Consider the following 21,297-nt stretch of genomic DNA (forward strand, 5'->3'; position numbering starts at 1 on the left):
GGAGGAAAGAGAAAAGGCTGATAGAACAAAATGTGTTTCACACCCTGTTCCTCTGAGATTACTTTCCAGAAACTGTTTCTCTGCTCTAAACATGTCTCCTGATTGCCAGGTGGATATCATATAGAGGTGGCTGTTTGACTTGACAATTTGAGGTTTATATCAAGTTCAAGGAATCAACTCATACAGGTCAACTATCAGTTTGTACTGCACACTCAAAGAATTTTAAGTATGAAAGGGGCTTTTTGGTCAAGGCAGGGAGCACTGATGAAGCCATCTGCAATTCTGGTGGGTTGTTTCTTGGGGATTAGAACTAGGCATATTTGTGAAAAGAATTTTTAGATGGGTTAGATACATATTATCAACTTTTGCGTAGCTATTGCCTTAGATGTGCTCACAGTGCGTATGAAACTTACTAAATCCATTAAAAACATCAAAAGCTTGTATACATTCTACTGCATTTTTGTCTCAGTTGTGGCCTATCAGTGTTTTGTTTAATTGGTAAGCCCAGACAGTGCATCACAGCCATTCAGTTTTTCAAAGTACTCAAATGACTTGGTCGGCTTTGGATAGGAAAAAAAAAAAAAAGACCTTAGCCCAGAGGATCCAAGTAGCAAACGTTTTAAGGGAGGAGGAAGTCGAGCTGTTTTGCTACGGGCACAGAATGCATAGACTCTTGAGTCCATGAACAGTGTCAAAGCTCCCAGAGGGTCTGGACCCTTCAGCTGACTGTAAGGGACTAATGAGCCAGCCTGGCTGTTTATGGGCTGTGGTTAACCTCTTGCAAGTTAGGATTTCCTGTCGCCAGCAATGGGCTGTGACCGCCAGCACCACAGTGTTAATGATGAGGTAGGGGCTGATGAATGGCTGGACTCCAGACAGCAGCCTTCACTGGCAAGGAATCAAGTGGCCAAAGGGAGAAAAACACTGATGTCTACAAGAGAAATAATGCAAACTCCAGAACCTATAATTCCCATGTTTAAAAAAAGAAAGGGAGAAAGAAACTGGGGACAAATTCAAACCGAGTGAAGCTTTTATCTCTGCATTCTGAATAGAAGATTGTTTTTCAGCAAAACTGGCTGCAAAAGCCAGGCCAGTTAAAACAATATGCAGGCTGCTTGCCTCCAAGTAACCAGAAATTGTTGGCTCGGAGTAGGCTGCTCTGAGGAGCCAACCTGCTGGGAGACGTTATCCAAGCAACGGCCTGAATGTAATTCCTCCCGCTGTGGAATGGCTCTTTGGCAAATGAAGACCCTAATTAGAGATGGAAGGGTTTCTATTTTGTTTTTCTTTAATCCTTACCCTGAGGCCTCAGCAATACAGCCATGTCGCTGCTTGTGTGGAGAGAAATTTCCAGTTTCCCTTTGTAATAAGAATCCTCTACCTTTTTTATTCCTTTTTTTTTTTTTGAAAGAAGTAACAAACTAACAACAAGGGCCCACCACAGTTTGGGACCTTGAAACTAATCTAATCCTAAACCAGGAACCGCTATCTGAAAGACTGTCCATGTCATCTTTTATTAGCCAACCCATGAGAAGTTGCTACATAAACTGGAGTACGGGGGTGGGCCATTCATCCTTCTACTACTGAGCTTATTACCCAGGCTGATCCTTTCTGGGGAAGAAGGCCTAAGTTTGAAGATATCACTGAATCACTAGCAGTATTCTACTGGACGCCAAGGGAGTTTTACAAGCCTTTGTTCTTCCAGAGACTGAAGACCCGTACTGGGAGTTGCATGCTTATTCTGTATTGGTGGATACAGGTTCTCTTCCCTGACGGAGATTACAGAAGCTCCAAGGGAATGTGCGGCAGCATTTTGATTCTAATACATGTAGAAGTGAAAATACTTCTGCTGCTTGACAACTCACGTGGCTTGTATGAGACCTGTCTGAACGTACTTGTACAGACTACGTGCAGCTACGTAGTAACACAAAGAGCACTGCTTCTTCTGTCTCTGCTGAGACTTGGATCTACTGTTTCATCACCTCACGTGATGATTGTGTTATCTCTGAAATATCTTGTTTATGGTAGAGCTCAGCCTATGGACAAAGGCCAGCTACTTGAGGATGAGGCCAAACAAGACAGATGACATTAAGCAGAAGGCACTATCATGTTCTTACTTTTGAAGATGGATACATAACCCAAATTGACCTTAATCGCTCATAGTTTTTCACACTTGTGCTTGCTTTTATATCTTTACAGCACTTCTGCTGAGCTACTGTCATATTCTCTCTTGTCTTGCCTTCCAGTTAGAGGATAGTAATATGATACTAATGGACACAAAGCTCTTCAACCTTTCAAGTAATTTTTGGTTGCTGTGGATGTGTCGGCATACCTTTGATAGACTACTGCAAATGCCTCAGGCCTGTTTTATACTCTTGACATAATTTCACATGAGCTCAACCTGTTTGAAGTTTCACCTCTTTCCTAAAATACTTAAATATTTTACCTAAAGCTGTGGGTTGGGAACCATGACTCCAAATCGTTATGTTGGGAAGAACTTTCCACAATAAGGTAAATCTTTCTTCTTGGGAAGGTTGAACTTCCTTACTGAATTGGCTGAGATTGGATGGAATTCCTGCAGGACTTAAGAATTTTGAAAACTTTGCAACGAAAGGAAACAGCACTTCTGAATTCAAGATAGCTGTCAGTTTTTCCTTTTGTTGTATATACATTCTGATTTCTAATTTTAAGTTGGTATTCTATTAGAGCATGTCTCTGTGGATAGGAAGAGAATAAACAAAATAGGTAGACAGTTAAGGTAATAAATACAATAGAGGAAAGTAGTCTAGAAGCTGTAAAGGTGAATGAGATAAAGGAATGTCTTGGTTCCCAGACAGGAGTTAATAGAATAAAAGTCATTCACTTTTATCATTTTGTGTCTGTGACCTTCTTGTGTTCAAGTGACATTCAGGTCACTTGGATGTGACTTGACTGGGAGTTGCACTGAGTTCTGACAGCTTATATCCAAATGACAGTAGTTAGGCAAGTACTCTGGTCTTGTGTTCCGTGCCCTGTTTTTGAAGAACCGTAACTCGATCCCCAGAATGTTAGTTTTAAGTGAGTCAGAAATCTGTGCAGATGCTGGGCATATGAAGGCAGGTTTGGGAAACAGAAAGCTGAGATGATTGTACAAACATTTGCCTAATAGTCTTCAAAATTTACATGACTCTGTCTTGATAAGTTTGGATTATTAGGTAGTGGTATAACCTGGCATACAAAAAAACTTACTTTCTAAGAAGTGAAGTCCTTATAGTAATGGCTGTATTAGAAACTCCAACTCAACATCGAAGATCAAATGTCTCCAGAACACTGAATGAATAAGTTGCAGATCCATGCTATTCCCTTGGGTTCTATCACTGTCACCAGACAGATAAGTGCCTGCCCCTCTGCTACCCATTGTGGGGCAGCTGTGCTATAGGGATGACTACTTGTAATCATCTAGGCTAACAATTGCCTTAATTTCACAATTTCTTCAGCACCTTCCCATACTCTCTCTCAGCTCTACCACAGGTTTCATTTAGTATCTAAAGGGGCTGTAGGAAAGAATGGACAGACTCTTTAGCAGAGTCTGTTGTGATAGGACAAGGAGAAATGGTTTCAAACTAAAAGGGGGGAGCTTTAGGTTGGGTATAAGAAAGAAGTTGTTTACAATGAGAGTGGTATGGCACTGGCACAGGGTGCCCAGAGAGGTGTTGGTGCCCCATCCCAGCAGACACCCAAGGTCAGGGCATGGGGCTGTGAGCACTGATGAAGCTGTGGGTGTCCCTGTGCACTGCAGGCAGTGGGACCTGGTGGCCTTTAGGGGTCCCTTCCAACTAGAATAATCATATGGTTCTATGATTCCATGCTTTACTGAATTATTTTAGTTTGCTCTTTCTAGTTATCTACAATGCAGAGATAAAGTGAAGAATTATCTAGGTAGTATTTTATATTACTACACAGTTTCAAAAATGAACACATCTTGTGACTATTATATTTTGTAAGTTGCTTGTCTGTGGGAATTCTCATGCCCTGAAGGGTTATAAAATGTAACAAGATTTCTGAATCAATTCATTAGATGGTTAGTTGTCATGAATGCTTCTTGCTGAGCTCCTGTGTTACGTAGTTTAAGACCTTCCACTCCTCCTGTGCTAACCCTTCTCTCTGTGACTGTGACCTCTCGTAGCAAGGAGACTTGGCCTACACTTGGGCTATGGTAGCAGAAGGCAGGTTTTGGGGAATTGAGTCCCTTAAATGAAATGCATCATGAAAGATTTGCAACTGGTAGGCTTGGCTGTATTCAGGATTAAAGGATTGTCTTGCTCAGGTTCTTTTTACTTTGTTTAGACTATGAGCTAATGTTAGTGTTTCTTCCTAACCCCAGACAGGAGAGGCTCTTGTGGTGTTGTTTTTTTTTTTTTTTTAATTCTTGGTTTTAACTGAGAGCTACTCAGCACTGAGTGATATAGATCACACTGGAATCATAGAATGATAGGATGGTTGGAATTGAAGGGACCCCCAAAGGCCACCAGGTCCCACTGCCTGCAGTGCACAGGGACACCCACAGCTCCATCAGTGCTCACAGCCCCGTGCCCTGACCTCAGGTGTCTGCAGGGATGGGGCACCACCACCTCTCTGGGCACCCTGTGCCAGATATGATCATGCAGTATATGAGTATGTGGTCGTCTTTTCAGACCTAAAGTACATCAGGTTTTTTAACGATGATAGTATTTTTAAATATAGAAACATAGATTTGCACTCTCTATGCTGCTTCTTTAATAAAGCAATTGTCATAATGCCATATAATGCAGTATCTATAGGACACATATATAACCTATCCCTATCGGGAAGAAGTTTTGTTAGTGTGATGCTTTGGGGCTTTACTCTCTGCTTTTGTTTCGATACAGAAATCTGACAGTTCCTTTTTCTTTATCTCGAAACAAGGTTTGAAATGGCATCCTGCTTGTGCTTTGCTTAACTCAGTGTTTCTGGGATTCCTGGGGAATTGTACATTAACAGGGCTGAGGCATCAGTTGGTTAATTTGTAACTTTTCCTCTTTTTCTCCTTCCCATAGCCTGGCTTTCTAACTGCAGCTGTGGCTCGGGGGCAAGGTACTTTTGGTGAATGTCTGAGCCTAATAGCAGCGTAGGAGGGCTACAAGGAGTGACCTGTATTGTTATTGGTTATATATATGTTACTAGTCTACATTCTCTGTAGCTCTAAGAGGGATAAAAAGGTTTGGGACTTCGTAGTTACAAGGTCTATTTGATGTAATGCTCTGGGGTTTGTGCAAGATTGGCAGTGATAAGCAGAGCACAGCAGTCTGTTACAGCAGAATATTTCTTTGCCTGTGGCTGATGTTCCATGCTTCTCAAGCAAAATGGGTTTTATTACCTAGTTTTTCAAGTGATGCCATTCCTATCATTGAAAATCTAATGTTATGTCTAAGTTTTTGCATCTCCGCTTTTTCAGCATGCTTATAGCTGCTATCTGTATGATGGGGCATGCAGTTCATGCCTCCTGCTCAGTTTATAATAGAGTGCTTTAAGCTGCTAGATGAAAACTGTATCCATTCAGTTGTATTTCCTTGTGGTCAATATTGCTGAAATCCTTGACCACTCCAGAGGAATAAATCAAGACACTGGACCTTTTCATCAAAAATCATGTTCCTTGGAGTCATAGCACAGGCAAACGGATTGCTTCTGAGTGTTGATTACATGTTACCAATACACTGTGTGAGAGGCTGGCTCACTTCTTCAGAGGACCAAAGACAACTGATGATAGAATCATCTACAAAAGGATTCGACCTCATGCAGCTTGCGTAATCCCACTTTTTTGGCACATTAATGACCACTGAGTCCACAATGTGGAGAGTTCTGACATGGGATTTTGGGTCTGATGGGCTGGGTTAAACAGAAGATATGCCTCAAGTTCAATAAATCTTAGTTCACAGAGAAACCGAGAGTGGAAAACCTCAGAAGCTGACAGAAGAAGTGCAGGTTTGGTTAGGCTTGCTCAGTTATCAACTAAATAAGGATGTGTAAACCAATTCTCTTGACAACTCTATTCACTTAGAGCAAGCGTATTATCATATTTTGTGCTCCCCCCCAAAAAAAAATATTTTTAAAACAAGAAAGAAAACAAAAAAGCGCCAGTTATACTTAGTTCCGCTGTGCAATAAGGCCCAGCTAATAGTGCATACTGGGCACCTGATGGAATACTTAGGTAGTTTGCAAAAGCAGTTTACTGGCATTCGTACTGTAGTTACCACCTAAACCTTTGCTTAATCCTTTTTTCCCCATCTTCAACAATTTTTTGCACCAAGAGAATAAACCAACTCCATCCCGTACCACGTGCTGTAGATGTAACTAATAGTTTGTACTTAAAGTGCTCGGAGTTTTAGGAAGCAAATTCCTGCAGTTGGATGGATGATCTCTAGAGGCTCATCCAGGAGGACAGATACATAGTCCTTAATGTATTTGTGAGGCCAAAGTACTAACAGCAAGTTATGTGTGTGGCTTTATACAGGCAGCAGATACTTCTGAAGCATCCTTTCCTTCCATCAGTTTGCCAGTTTTATCTAGGAAGTTAACGTAAAAAAAAAAAAAGTATTTTTGTTGGTAGATCTCCATGCAAATTAAAACACTGCAGAAACACGGATGAATCCTATATGATGTGTTTGCAGTAAAAAAAAAAAAAGCCTTTAAAATGTATAATAAACACTGCATCCTTCTGTTTCCATATGTCTTTCAGCAGAGGAACTCTGATAAAGTGAGAGGCTGGTGATGTTTAAGGGATTGAGGAAAGACAAATTCAAAGGTGGTATTGTAGCTCTGGTTTTATTTGCTCTAGAAGCGCCTGCATCCAGCTTTCAATTATGAATTATGGAAAAAAAAGTCTGCCTTATGTTTGAATAAATTCTAATGCAGAACGGACCTCTTTTTTAATTGAACCCCTAGATCTTTGTCTTCCTTGTTGGACTTTATTTTCAGCCTATTCACGTTACCTAAGCATTGTAATTAGATTTGCACAAAACACAGTAGGTTTTAACAGCTTGTTTTCTTTTTTGTCTTTCTGAGGGGAAAACTCAACTAACTTGCTTGATTGTTCTATGCCTGGTTTATGATTAACTGAAATATACTTAAAGCACTTTTAACCTGTTGTGTACTGTGTCACACACACAAAGCAAAATAATCCAGTAGAAACTGCTGTGAAGATTGGAAAATACGTATTTTAAATGGGATTAATGCTCATAAAATTCTATTAGTTACTTTAATTCTTTAATCAAGATGAGCGATATTTGTGCAGTTGTGAGCTAAGGTGATTTTTTGCATGTGTTTTCAAGGTGGGGGGAAAAGGTCACAGCACTTGAAACCAATATGGAAAATACTAGTTGAAATGGATTCTGTATCTGTATAAAGGTAAAATCAGTATATGGAGACAAAGTTAGAATGGATCAGAGGGCTGCAGTATCTCTCCTGTGAAAAAAGGCTGAGGGAGCTGGGGTTCAGCCCGGAGAAGAGAAGGCTCTGGAGAGACCTCACTGTGGCCTTCAAGTACCTAAAGAGGGAGGAGAGGGGGCTGTAATAAATCTAGAGAGAGACTCTTTATGAGGGAATGTAGTGACAGGACAAGAAATAACAGCTTGAAACTAAAAGAGTAGATTTAAATTAGATTTTAGGATGATATTCTTGTAATAAAGATGACACTCTGGAACAGGGCTGTCCAGAAGAGCTGTGGGTGTCTCGTCCAAGGCCAGGCTGGATGGGGCTTTGGACAACCTGGTCTGGTAGGAGGTGTCTGCCCATGGCAGTGGGTTGGAACTGGGTGGTCTTTGAGGTCCTTTCCAACCCAAACTGATCAGTGATTCTGTGTTGGAGTACAGCTCACAGTATTTGCTGATGTGATCATCACAATACATTACTGCAAAGTTTTCAGAGCAGTTATGGACTGAAATTCTATTCACGTCCTTTGCTACCTTTGTTCACCGGGTTGCTTGGATAAACTTTAAATAGACATATCATACCTCATCAGGTGTTTTCCTTCACCTGTATAACCACAATGTTATTGTGCTGTGCATGGACCTCTTCCTGTTCTTCTGCCTTTCACGCAACTTTAAACATTTGTTCCTCCCCTCTGATTGTGCTTCTGCATGACCAGTCTGCTATCTGCATCCACTGAAAACGCTGGCTGTGGCTCTGTCTTCTCTTTGGCTCACTTGCACAAAGCTGGGGGTGGGTTAAGGCTCATATGTTGGACGAGAGCCACTCTTTGAGCGGCACTGCAAGAACCTGCTTCATTCCCATGGATTTCAGACAGTAAGGTTGTGCTTGTCAAATACGACACTGAATAACTTGTCTCTGTTGTGCAGAGAGCTACTTACAGAATGGCTGGGGTTGGAGGGACCCCTGGAAGCCATCTGGTCCAACTTCTGCTTGACCAAGGACACCCAGCTGCCCAGGACTGTGTCCAGGCAACTTTTCTCCAAGGATGGTGACTCTGCAATTAACCTCTCCAGGCAACCTCTGTCAACTCTGCAGTGAAAAAGTGTTTCCTGAGGTCCAGATGGAATAGAAGCATAAGTTTGTTACAGGAAAGGAAAGTTAGCTAATGCTGCCCACGTATGATCCTGCACCTATCAGCTGCACAAGCATGCACTTCTATACCAAAAAATAGAGAAAGGAAATGAAGGGCTGAGTGCCTTACCCAGAGAACAGATTCAGCTCCACGCCCTGATTTCTACTTCCAGAGTGGAATCATCTTCCTATTGTTACAGCTAGCCTAGATTTAGTGTTTCATTATTCTTTGTACTTAAGGACAAAATAATTTTGGAATTGCCAGTAGAGGGCTTCCTGAAAACTGTTTTCATCTCCAGTTCTGCTTTTAGGAAAAAAGTGTGTATAGTATCCTCTAAATGGAGTGGGTTTTGCACAGTTGAACCGTATGTTTCTCCCTGCCAGACAGTTAGCTGCCATTGTGCACAGAAGATACAAAAACTTCCCTGCAGCATCAGTCAGGATCATATAATGGCTTGAGTGGGAAGGGACCCCCAAAGGCCACCAGGTCCCACTGCCTGCAGCGTACAGGGACACCCACAGCTCCATCAGTGCTCACAGCCCCATGCCCTGACCTTGGGTGTCTGCAGGGATGGGGCACCACCACCTCTCTGGGCACCCTGTGCCAGTGCTTCACCAAAAGGACATGGGAGCACTCTTCAGAAAGAGTGAAAGTTAAGATGGTGATGCTTCTATGCGGTGGCCTTGTTAAGCAAACAGATCAGAGTCCACTGTGCTACAGTGTAGGCTTTTAAACTCTGAATGTAGAGGACTGGAAGGTGACTGTCATTACGAACAAAGAGTAGCTATTTGAATTACTGGAAATGCTGTTATCTTGTTGATGTTTTTTTGCATTGCTCCTTGCAAAAGAGGAAGAATACTGTGATGCAGTAACATCTAACTTATTTTAAACCATTGAAGAGAAATAATCTCAGAAAGTTCTATGCCTGGCGTCTTTAATGCTTTCTGCTAATTGCATGGAAATTGAATTAAGGGAATATCTGTTTGACCTTGGTGTTGTGAAGGTAAAGCAGATAGCAACACAACTTCTGTTTCTCTCCCCCTCCCAACTGGTGTGTGTCTTTTTGATCTAGGTTTTGGATGCTTTGCTTAGAAAAAAATGCATTTAGGGAGCAGTCTTTAACGTGTTGAGTAGCCTAATATGAAAAAGTCACGTGCCTATTATAGACCGGGATCATTTTAATTGGGACTTGTATCGGCTGCATTATTTTGAGCTGTGCTGATTGTTGGGAAGTGGATAGGGTATTTTCAGAGGCGTTTCAGCTTTAATTACTCCACGGGTTTGGGGACAGAGGAAGGGGGCTGTCCCTGCAGCCTGGCCCCGAGTTTTCTGGGGCTGCGGTTGTGCTATGGGCCTCCAGTTTGCCCCCTCCAACCGAGGGGAAGGAGAACAGCAGCTGAGAGAAGCGGGCTGCGCTCAGGCCCCAGCCTGCTCGCACTCGTTTTCTTCTCAACAGAGCGCTGTGGTTTTAAAAACGAGTTTTAGGAGAGGAGGAGGAGGAAGGGGGAGCGGCGAGGAGCGGCAGGCTGTGTGGTGTGTTTGTGGCTGCTCTCTGATCTCTTGCCAGCGAAACCTGGAAGGTCAGGCCGGGCTGCCGCCAAGCGGCGGAGCTGGAGCCGCGGAGCGCTGGAGCGGGCACCCGCTGCGTGCGTCCCAAGTGGGCCCATCTGCTCCTTCCTGGGACCGGGCCAAACGGGCCCATGAGAGGGGTGAGAGGCCCCTTAAATCTGTGCACTGTGGCACTGGTCTCGTTCCAGAGACCTGCCTCGGTGAAGCTGTGCTGCTTGTCCCCTTTCACCTTCCTCTTCTCCGTGTGCCTTAGTGTAGCTTCCAGGAAGATCTGTCCCATGATCTTTCCTGGCACAGAGGTGAGGCTGACGGGTTGGTAGTTCCCTGGGTCGTCCTTTCTACTCTTCTTAGAAATGGGTGCGATGTGGTCTTTTCCCCAGTCACCTGGCACTTCACCTGACCACCATGACTTCTCGAATATCATTGGGATTGTGGCTTGGTGCCTATGTCAGCCAATTCCCTTAGTATTCTGGGATGCATCTCTTTGGGACCCATAGACTTATGGACATTCAGTTTCCTCAGGTGGTTGTGAACCTGATCTTCACTTACAGTGGGAGTGTCATTGCTCCCCAGTTTCCCACCTTCTGAACTGTCTGGCCCAGGTTGTTCAGAGAGGTGATGGATGCCTCATTACTCATCCATCTGGGAGACACCCAAGGTCAGGGGATGGGGCTCTGAGCACCTGATGGAGCTGTGGGTGTCACTCTTCATTGCAGGAGATAGGGACCAGAGGGCCTTAGAGGGTCCCTTCCAACTCAATTATATGATTTCAATCTTCCATGGTACCAAAAAATCAAAATATTCCAGTGACATGTTGTTATTAATTTTCAGTGTATTAGCTTGACGCTCAATTGTTAGTGGAATTAAACAAAACTTTCTATGAATAAGCGTTGGGAGGGACAAAAACTCAGGCAGAATGATAAGGGAAACCCTCCTGATAGGTACAATGCTATTGTTGAACAGCCTTACAGGGAATGTTTCAAGCTGTATTACTTGGGATTCTTTCCAGTTGTCTTGTACTGCTTAATACTGAGACAGGGGACAGAATGTTATCATCTCCAGCACAATTTTTGAACTCAGTTGGTACTTTTAATTTCTAACGTAGAATGCCTCAGGTTGGAGGGGACCTTAAAGATGACCCAGCACCAACCGCCTGGAGGTGAGTGCCCACCACCAGCTCAGGCTGCCCAGGGCCCATCCATGGCCTTGGCCACCTCCAGTGATGGGGCACCCACAACTTCGTTGGGCAGCCTGTTCCAGCACCTCACCACACTGAGTAAAAAACTTCTTCCTAGCATCTATAACCTCAATCTCCCCTCTTTTAGTTTAAAGCTATTCCCCCTTGTCCTATCACATCTGATTTTGCAATGTAAAGTAAAAAAAAAAATACGGGTTGTATCATGTTAATGGGAACTTAACGAACTGCTGTGCTGTAAACTGCTCATTTGGTGTGTTTGCAAATGAAGGATTTTTCTGAAATGATCTCCAAATCCTTTTCAAGAAAATTTTCAGAGATCAAAGTGCCTTGCTTGTTGGCTGACCATTCTGAAAGAACACCCTAAATACCCTGAACAGTTCTACATACGCTGCATGTTTGTAAAAGATGCCTCCTAGGGAAACAGGAGTGAGTTTTCACCTCAGGGCCACATCTCTTCAATGAAGAACATGTACTAAATTCCTTTTAACTTTTCCTCCCCAACAGCTACTAGTGATTAGCCAGGTGTGCTGACTTCAAAGAGGACAAATACCTGCTGCTCTGAGAAAGAGACTCCGTCTGGGTGTTGGTTTCCCTCGTGCTGTCTGATGGGCTTTGTTAGTTTTAAAATAAAAATAAAATAGAAGAATAGAAGAAAGAAAATTACCTGAAGACGTTCAAACTCACTATCTATCCCAGACAATTTTAGTATGTTCTAATGTCTTTCTTTTGTGCTGTTGGTAACTTCAGCTTTGGACTGTGTTAGATTGAAAGCTTCCCATTTAAACAGCTCTGATTGCTGAAATGTTACGTGCAACAGTTCTGACCTCCAGTGGCCAGAAAGAGCAGTGTTCTCTGATGAGAACCAAAAAAATCAGGCACTTTGCGCACAGACTGATACCAAGAGCTTGTCATGGCCTAGGACGCTTACAGATCATAAAGAACCTGGTCTGCTTTTATCTTCTACTCTAGTGAATTTGCATCTGCACCCCAAATCACAGGGTAGGCTGTTTTTGTTAGTGCTTCCAAGTAATATGGAGGGGAAAAATATATATATGTATTGTATTTAAAGTCTTTAGAGGGTCTAAATCACATCTGAATTCATCTTAAAGCTTGTTGAAGAAGGAGCTTCAGTGGGAAAAGGCAGAGATCGCAGAAGCTATAGTGAAGTTTAGCTGCGTTCCAGGTTGGTTCAGTAACTCTTGTGTTTGTGATGATTCTGTCACTTATTTTAACTACACAGAATCTAACAATGTTAAGTTTGCTGTCTTGAAATGAAGAGAGGGGGTAATTTCGGAGGTAACTGTGGTCTTTTGGGATAAGTCTGAGGATGCTGTCTTTCTTATTGCAGGCAAAAAGAGCAGTGCAGCGAGGAGCCACAGCGGTCATCTTTGATGTTTCTGAAAACCCAGATGCCATTGATCAGGTATGAAGGAGGGAGCTTAGTTTTATTATACCCTCTGCTGGACTCCTTTAGAGCTGCGGAGGCAGGAGCGCAGGGCAGGGCTCTGAGCACAGCTGCCTGAAGACATGCAGATTCTGACTAATGTGGTGCTGTGGTTTTCCTACTTACCTTCTGGCAGGCAAGAAGCAATGGTGATGCTGAGAATGATAGAAGGAGAAGAGTGTGGGGAGTTAGATTTTTCTTCTAGCCTTTGCTAGAATCCAGAATCCAATACTGGTACTGCATTTTTGAGAAAGGGTAGAGGCAAATGTTTGTGGCCTCTAGGCAATGAGGTTTCTTTGCCCAGCTCTACGTTAGGGGTGTTTGGCCTTACCCAGCTTGTGATCAACAGTATTGTTGAGCAGCTGTTCTTTCTGAGACTGCAAAATGGCTTTCAAACTTTGTTCAAACAAATTCCTACCAAAAAAAGTATAACCTTTTTTTCTTATTCACAGCTGTTGAATTCTGGCCTAAGTATTAAATGGACAAGCAGAATTTTTCTTTTTTTTTTTTCCGGGGGGTCACTGTGTAAGTTCCATCTTCTCATTTTAGATGGGTGAGGGAATATTTCTGTGAGAAGCTTTGGCAAGATCCTACCAGCCAATTCTGAGTTAACTGAGCAGAGAAAATAAACTTAACAAGCATGAAAATAGTCTGCATTTGGTTTAGTTCTCTTTTGTCTTAAGAGAGCTACAGCAGAAACAAGTGAAGCGGAATATTTTCAAGTGCAGCCTGAATTTCCTGGGGAGACTATCTGTGTTTACATTTAAAAAGCTGGCTTTAATTATGAAATGAGCATCTGTTGGACAAAGGAATGTGGACTCTAGAGTAGGTGCTTTGGGAGCTGTGGTCTGTGTGTGCATCAAGGCTACAGACTTGATTTTGCAAACATTCTCAGATAGGATTTTTTCCATTTTAAACACAGATTATCTGCACAAGGATGTTATCTATCTTGTTTCCAGTCTTTTCTCTGTATTACAACTTCCAGTTACTTTCAGCTGTCCATCCATCTCTAATCTTGCGAAGCTGAGTTGCTGCCTCTCTCCTTGACTGTTACTAATTAACTGAGTGCAGCTAGCCACAGTAATTGGAAAATTAGTTGATTATTGGGTATTTGCATGCACAAATAAAATGGAAAGAGGTTAGTGCAGCAGCTGTCAGTGTAGGCTCTATTACAGGCCAGAGCAGCAGCTTATGCAAATACTCACAACCAGAAGATGAATGACAAGACCTAGTTTCATACACAAACCATAAGAGGTACTTGATTGACTGCCTTCTCGTGCAGTTCTGGACATTTGTGTTTCATGCTTTTTGATTCTCAGCCAAAGGACCTAAGTGAACACTTAAGTCTGTAGTAGAGAAGAACAATTGGTGCTTGAATCAGTTCCGCTTTCATGTTCATTTACTCTTCTTTCCATTCTCCAGAAGAGAAGTACTTGTCCTGAAATGTGCCTTCTGAGTAGATCTGTTGTTATTGTTCTAGCTGAACCAGGGCTTGGAAGACCCTCTGAAGAGACCAGTGGTGTATGTGAAGGGTGCTGATGCTGTCAAGCTAATGAACATAGTTAACAAGCAGAAAGTGGCACGAGCAAGGATTCAGCATCGCCCCCCACGGGTGAGACTTTAAGAAACTTTATCTAGACATTGCCCTGCATTTACTTCGTGCAGTGCTTGCTAACTACAGTGTGAAGATGTTTTGATGCTCCCCATAAGAATTCATAGATGAGAAATTCTGTTGACCTAAATAAACTGAGGAAATTTACTGTGGACAAGTAGCTATGTTTGTTGTAAGTGTAGAATCCACAATGTGGGACCCGATGTCTTCCATGTACATTCTTTAAAATTTATAAATGGCTAACAGTTTTACATAATAGAGGCTTTCCTTTTTCTTAGTTATATAACTATGTTACTGCACGCATCTAGCACTTCAGATGTGTAAGATAGCCTGCCCTGTGATCGTTAGTATTCCTTGAGTGGTATTTTAAACGTGAGTGATTTATTTTATATCTGATAATTGTAATTTTAATATAAAATGTTACTCTAGGGATTTTTTTAGCACTCACTGCATGTAGCTTACGTAAGAAGAACAAAGCTAGAGGTCAGCAGTGACCCAGTTACCACTTTGTTTTTGTTGTATTTTTAAGGAATACTTCTGATAAGAAATGTGAGAAGTGCACCATTTGCTGAAGACGTAAATACTCATTTTTTGTTTGCTTAGATAGACAAGAAAACCAGTAACCCATGAAAATTTGTACTAGTATGACTCAATTAAAAAAAAAATCTGTTTTTGTGTGGAATTAGTCCAGAGCTGTCGTGAGTCTGACATTTCATGATTGGGATTCTGTGTATTTCATTCCCTTGAGTTAACATACGTACCTCAGGTTTGTCCCATAGAATCCTCGTTAATGGACAGAGTACATTGACTTAACATTTTCTATGTGTACATGTGATAACAACCACTGAGAAAGTAGAAAAGAGAAAGGAACAACAGATTTGACTCTGATATAAAGATAGGAAAAATAATAATGTTGTTCTAATTTTTAAGCAACCCACCGAGTACTTTGATATGGGAATTTTCCTGGCCTTCTTTGTGGTTGTGTCTCTTGTTTGCCTCATTCTTCTTGTCAAGATCAAACTGAAACAACGACGTAGTCAGGTAAGAGCAGTAATGGTACATTTACTGAATGCTGAAAGTTAGTTTCTTTTACTTTGTCCTAGAACTTGCAGCCTTTAGAAGTACACTACGCTGACTTAGAATAGCCATCTTTGTGTAAAGGTTTTTATCCATGGGTGTAGACCTTTGAAAAGATGTGACGATGTCTTTAAAGGAGATCTGCAATGACCTTTGATGTCCCTTCAGTTAAATTCAGACATTGAGTATGGAATGAACCATTTAGCCTTTGGGAAGGAAGGGTATTTGTTTGTTCAGAGGTTGAATATCAGTAGTACTGATGTGCCCCACAAGAAGTCCAAACTTTTGTTGATATGTTGTGGAGAGATTAAAATGATTTAGAAGAAATCACAACTCTTTTTCAGTAGAGTGATATCCTTTAATTCTTAATTGGAGAAGGTTGCAAGGTAGGAAATATTGATATGGAGTAATTCTAGATCAGGTATTTTTTCCTATCAGGCATGAAAGAGGAAGCAAATAGAAGCTAATGGACCCTGCAGTTTGTATTTGTAAACTGCTCACTACGTGGGTATACAAGTATAAGGGATGCAAAGCATTGTGCATTAGTTTGAGCCTGCTGTGATTTGGTAAAGTACATTTATTTGATACAGTGGTGTTTTCTCTCTGCTACCGCACTACAGTCCCTTACGCAGCAGTGTTCCCCTTTCTTTCTTCTTATGTTCTAGAATTCCATGAACAGGCTTGCAGTGCAAGCACTGGAAAAAATGGAGACCAGGAAGTTTAAGTCCAAGAGCAAGGGACACCGGGAAGGTAGCTGCGGTGCACTGGATACACTCAGTAGCAGCTCTACCTCTGACTGTGCCATCTGCTTGGAGAAGTACATTGACGGGGAGGTAAAGGATAGAAAGTTTTTTCAACGTAGACTGAGAATATAGCTGATTCATTGTAGCCCTGTGATATACAACTAGCTGTTGGACGCATCGTGTACTGAGGTTGTGCCACTTGCCGGACAGATTGCATTGGGCAGCCAGCTCAGCCTCAACTGCATTCTGCAGTTACCAGCGTAAATCTCAAGAGCTTTCCACCATACTGCAAAGTGAGAGGTGAGGGGGTCTCATTTTGCAGGTTGATACCTCCCTAAGGCTGCACTGATGGGAAACCAGAGAAAGGGAGGGAGCTCCAGAAGGTTCAGGAACCAGTTTTGGCCTCCTGGTTGCCATCTCTGTATTGATGTCAGTGCTTGCCTTCTCTGACGTAGTTCTACTCAGAGGAAGCAATGAAAGAAGGAAGTAGAAAACAGGCCCCTTAAGATAGAGGCAATCAATAATCATAGCTTTAAACTTCCATATTAAAAAATGAGCTGGGGACGTTTTAGTCTGAAATGGTTCCAGAATGATCCGTTCTCTTTAAAGGTGTGGTATCTGAGTGCTACAAGCAGAAATCTAATGAAGTTATTCAAAATTATGGGAAAATATTCAAAACAACAAAGATGAGGGCAGATGTGCACTTCAGAAAGACAGTACAAAACTGACTGGGCTGTGCATGAATTTACTAACATAGGGAAGAGAACAAATGGTATCTTCACATATATAAAGTGGTGGATCGGGAGGTAAGCATTATTGTTCTGGAGCACTTGGAAATATTTTAGTTAGCTTTGTGACAGCAGCTCGGTACTTTGCAAATCAGACAACTCAGATAGCAGAAATGAGAAGTGGAAGTGTAGAGAACTGAACAGAACACAAACTTATACCACCGTGTAAGTTCAGACGTGGTCACGTGTTGAAAATGAAGATGTTTCAGAAAAGGGATCAAAGATGTGTTATGTTTTCTATATGAAGAATGACCAAACAGGCTAGGTCTGTTTAGTCCTGACCTAGAAAAATGATTAGCTGGGGGAAGAGGGATTACAAAATCATGTATGGAGAGCATGAACAGGAATCAGGTGGGTTTTTTTTTGCTTGTTAGGTTGGTTGATTGTTTTTTCTATACAAGATTGATCCTGGCAGTTTCATTTAATTGCACCTAGTCAGAATCAAAATATTGTATTTCTGCACTTCCAGGTAGTAGCCCTCTGGAACTTCCTTGCCAAAGCGTGTCACCAGTTCAAAACCTGAGCTCAATGGAGGACTTGAATAGTGCTTGGAAGAAAGCTGTTCTGAGGTTTTCTGAGCTAACAGATATCCAGCTGGCTCAGGAAACTCTGTGAACAGATGAAGGATGAGAGCATTGGGCAAGGGAAAAAGTATCATGTGTGCTTTCCCATTCTTGCTTTACCCTGGGCATTTTAAATTGCCAATTGTTGTAGGCAAGACATGTCTTTAAATGCACTCCATTGATTTTTATTTAAGTACATTTCATTTGTTAGAGTCGTCTTAAATACTTCAACAGTGGGTTCCCCCAAGGTGTTAAGGCATAGGACACGCAGTAAAAAGCGCCCTTAAAAATGTTGGCTACTTGCAGTGAAGTTCTAACGTGACTGTCGACCACTTCTTCAGAGACAATTTATCACTAACCACTGTGCTTTTGGGCGAATGTGGTTTTTTTTTCCTTACTGTTTCTAGAGCAGGAATTGAGCTATGTTGGAAAAAAAACCTAGGATTAAGCTGTGAGGATGTACTCATTAGGCATCAGTACTTTCTGTGTCCCTTCATGTGTTCCTTTAGGAGCTGCGTGTCATTCCCTGCACCCACCGATTTCACAAGAAATGCGTGGATCCTTGGTTACTGCAGCATCACACCTGCCCTCACTGCCGCCATAACATCATTGGTAAGCGCTGCAGATGAGATGGGGATACTCAGCTGTATTGTGTATTTTGGACTTCAGGGCTCACAATGTGAAACAGAAATTATGCCTGTGTATAAATCTCCACAAAGCCCATAGTTTTTATTGACACGCAACCCTAGAAATGCAGTTAGGGCTAAGTTGTTATTCCAGGGTATGCAGTCATTCTTTAAACAAGCCACATTTCTGTTTTTCCCTTGTTCTGGGCAGCGTACTCAGCAGAGAGCAGCTGAACACCATGCGGACAATGTATATGTATTATATAATATATAAATGTATTAATAAATGTAATAGAATTATTTAATTTTTTTTTTGTAAGTTTGAAAAAGTATTCCATTAATACTGGTCTATGTGAAGTAAGGTGTACAGCAAAAACAACAGCAGTGACTGCCAGCTTTGCTCTTAACCTGCAAGACCATACTCCTACTTCTCCACTCTTATTTCTCTCCTTCAGAACAGAAGAAGGGAAGCACAGGTGCAGTCTGCCTGGAATCCATCAACTCAGCACGCAGCCGGCAGCAGAGGGTGATTCTGCCTGTCCATTACCCAGGCCGAGTGCACAGAGCAAACCAGATAACAGCCTATCCTACACGGACAAGCATGGACCCTCATGGAAATCCTATCACAGTACTTACAGTTGAGCGACATGGTGAACAGAGCCTCTACCAAGCCCAGTCTGCAGCCTATATCCGAAGTTATCAGCCTATTCATTTAGACCATGCTTTAAACACACACCACTGTAGCCTGGAGCATAGGGCTTATTCTCCAGCTCACAACTTCCGACGACCCAAGTTTGGAGGACGAAACTTTTCTAAAGCAGCGTGCTTTTCCCAATATGAGACCATGTATCAGCACTACTACTTCCAAGGCCTTAGTTACCCTGAGCAAGATGGACAGCCTTCAACTGGCATTTCCTCAAAGGGTCCTTCCCGTGCCTTTCAGCCTGGTAGCAGTGTGCTTTTCCCTCCTGTGGTACACGTAGTGCCCTCGTCTCGCTTGGAGAGTGGCAGTACCTCCAGCTTTAGCTGCTATCACGGTCATCGTTCAGTGTGCAGTGGATATTTAGCTGACTGCCCTGGGAGTGACAGCAGCAGCAGCAGTTCTGGTCAGTGCCACTGCTCCTCTAGCGATTCCATGGTTGACTGCACTGAGGTCAGCAACCAAGGTGTTTATGGGAGTTGCTCCACCTTCCGCAGCTCTTTGAGCAGTGACTATGACCCATACATCTACCGCAGTAAAAGCCCTTGCCGAGCGGGTGAGGCTGGTGGTACAAACAAGGGTGCAATTGTTCTCTTGGAGGACCCCCATCAGGATGAGCTTCCAGCTCACGGTCACAGTCTGGTGAGTGCTGACTGCCGGCCTGTGCCAGCTTCTTCCTCAGGGGACCAACTGTCTAATTGCAGCATGGATATGAACTATAGCAGTAATTCCTCACTAGAGCACAGGGATCCAAATGGCACTACCTCAGAGGGAGGACCTGAGGCCACTCCTGGTGCTGCCTTGGATGTTAAAATGAACTGGAAGAATCCAGAGATAACAGGGCCGCTTATGGAGCAAGCATGCGCGTGCTGCTTTGAACTCCAGCACTCTACCCTGGAGCCTAGAAATGGGACAGCTGACTGCAGTGCACTCTTCCTCAGCTCTCCGCTGTGGGGGGCATGTGGCCCAGGGATTGAACCACAGTCAGGGAGCACCCAGGGTTTGTACAGTATTAAATCAGACCACTTGCATAGGACAGATAGGGTTAAATACGAAGGGTTGCCATGCTGCTTCTATGAAGAGAAGCAGGTAGCCTGTAGTAGCAACAGCGGCAGTGGAGGTGGTGGCTGCTATACAGAAGACTATGCAGTGAATGTGCAGTACACGCTTCCCGATGACACCTTGCCAAGCTGTTATAAGGGTGTACATGATCTGGGTCAACGCATTCCCATCATTCCTGAAGACAGAGACTGTGAGCTAATTCTACCTACAGAGTGCCAAGGGACCCACACAGGTGGCTGTAGTTCCTGGGATGGAACATCTGAGCTAGATGCTTACCTGCACTGCCAAGGTATAGGAGAGGTACAGGACGAGAGGGAGGTGTGCTATGAGGCAACATCTTTCCTACGTCAGAACTGCTCTCAGGAAGAGGAAACCAGAATGCTCTTTCCTAGTTCCACTCCAAACTCCCAGAAGCTGACAGCGACCACGCAAGTCACAGGTAATCTGTTTGCTTTTTCTGGTTACTTATTACCTTTTAGTCGTAGCATATGAAATGCGAGATCCCTGCCGGTTTCCCAGGTATGTGCAGCCTTAATGGTTACTGCCATCTTTTGCATAAGAGCAGGTAATCAATTAATCCTTCCCCCAGCAGTGTTATTCTCTTGTTAACGATGCACATTTGGCCTTAGCTAGAAGGATTGAAGATGATAGTTAAGAGCTTTCATTCTCATACTTTGTGGGGAAGCTGGGAGATGGCAAAAAGTGACTGCTAGTACCAGGGACACTGTACCGGTCTTGGGAGCTTTGACAGTTTGAATGGAAAGTGCCCAAGTAGGCAAGGCCAGAGTGCCAGGAGGGGACTGACAAGATGGAGCTGAAAAGTGAGAGTGGAAAATTTGGAATTGCTGTAGGAGAACACGTGAGAAAATCTCTGCCATTGACTTGCACGAGGGGAAAAAAGAACCACTTGTGGAACGAAGGGGGTCCTTCCTTACCTGCCTTTTTAAAATGAGTTAATAGAAATGTAGGATATCCTAGGTTGGAAGGGTCCTTGAGATGTTATCTAGTCCAACCCCTGCTCAAAGCAGAGTCAACTCTGAGATGACACCATGTTGTTCAGTTGCTCAGACTAGACTCAGTTTATCCAGTCAGATCTTGACAGTCTCCTCGACAGCCTCTCTGTCCCCTTTTCCAGTGGCTGACTGTTCTCATAAAGTTTCTTTTTGTATCCAGTCTGAACATTACATGTCTCGATGAAAGCCTGTTACCTCTTGTTCCCCATGCATCACTGTGAAGACCCCAGTTCTATCTCCATGACAGTTGTAGTGTAGGAATTGCAAAAAAGCCCTGCTTCCTCACCCTCTTGTCACACAGGACGTGTTCTAGCCCTCAGAGCACCTTGGCTCTGTGTTGAATTT

The 21,297-nt window shown here is 42.9% G+C and overlaps 1 protein-coding gene across 2 annotated transcripts in view; it reads left to right on the forward strand.

Annotated features, from left to right (window-relative positions):
- The window catches only part of ZNRF3 (zinc and ring finger 3), a 79,210-nt gene that overhangs the window by 54,953 nt on the left and 2,960 nt on the right, over positions 1 to 21,297 (forward strand). For both annotated transcript variants that reach the window (XM_021413109.1, XM_021413110.1), the window contains exons 3-8: positions 12,673 to 12,747; positions 14,249 to 14,380; positions 15,311 to 15,421; positions 16,123 to 16,290; positions 18,061 to 18,163; positions 18,633 to 20,378. In XM_021413109.1, coding sequence (XP_021268784.1) covers positions 12,673 to 12,747; positions 14,249 to 14,380; positions 15,311 to 15,421; positions 16,123 to 16,290; positions 18,061 to 18,163; positions 18,633 to 20,378 — 2,335 coding nt within the window. The remainder of the gene's footprint in view (positions 1 to 12,672; positions 12,748 to 14,248; positions 14,381 to 15,310; positions 15,422 to 16,122; positions 16,291 to 18,060; positions 18,164 to 18,632; positions 20,379 to 21,297) is intronic.

This window comes from Numida meleagris, chromosome 14 (assembly GCF_002078875.1).
Source record: "Numida meleagris isolate 19003 breed g44 Domestic line chromosome 14, NumMel1.0, whole genome shotgun sequence".
In the NCBI taxonomy this organism is placed as follows: domain Eukaryota; kingdom Metazoa; phylum Chordata; class Aves; order Galliformes; family Numididae; genus Numida; species Numida meleagris.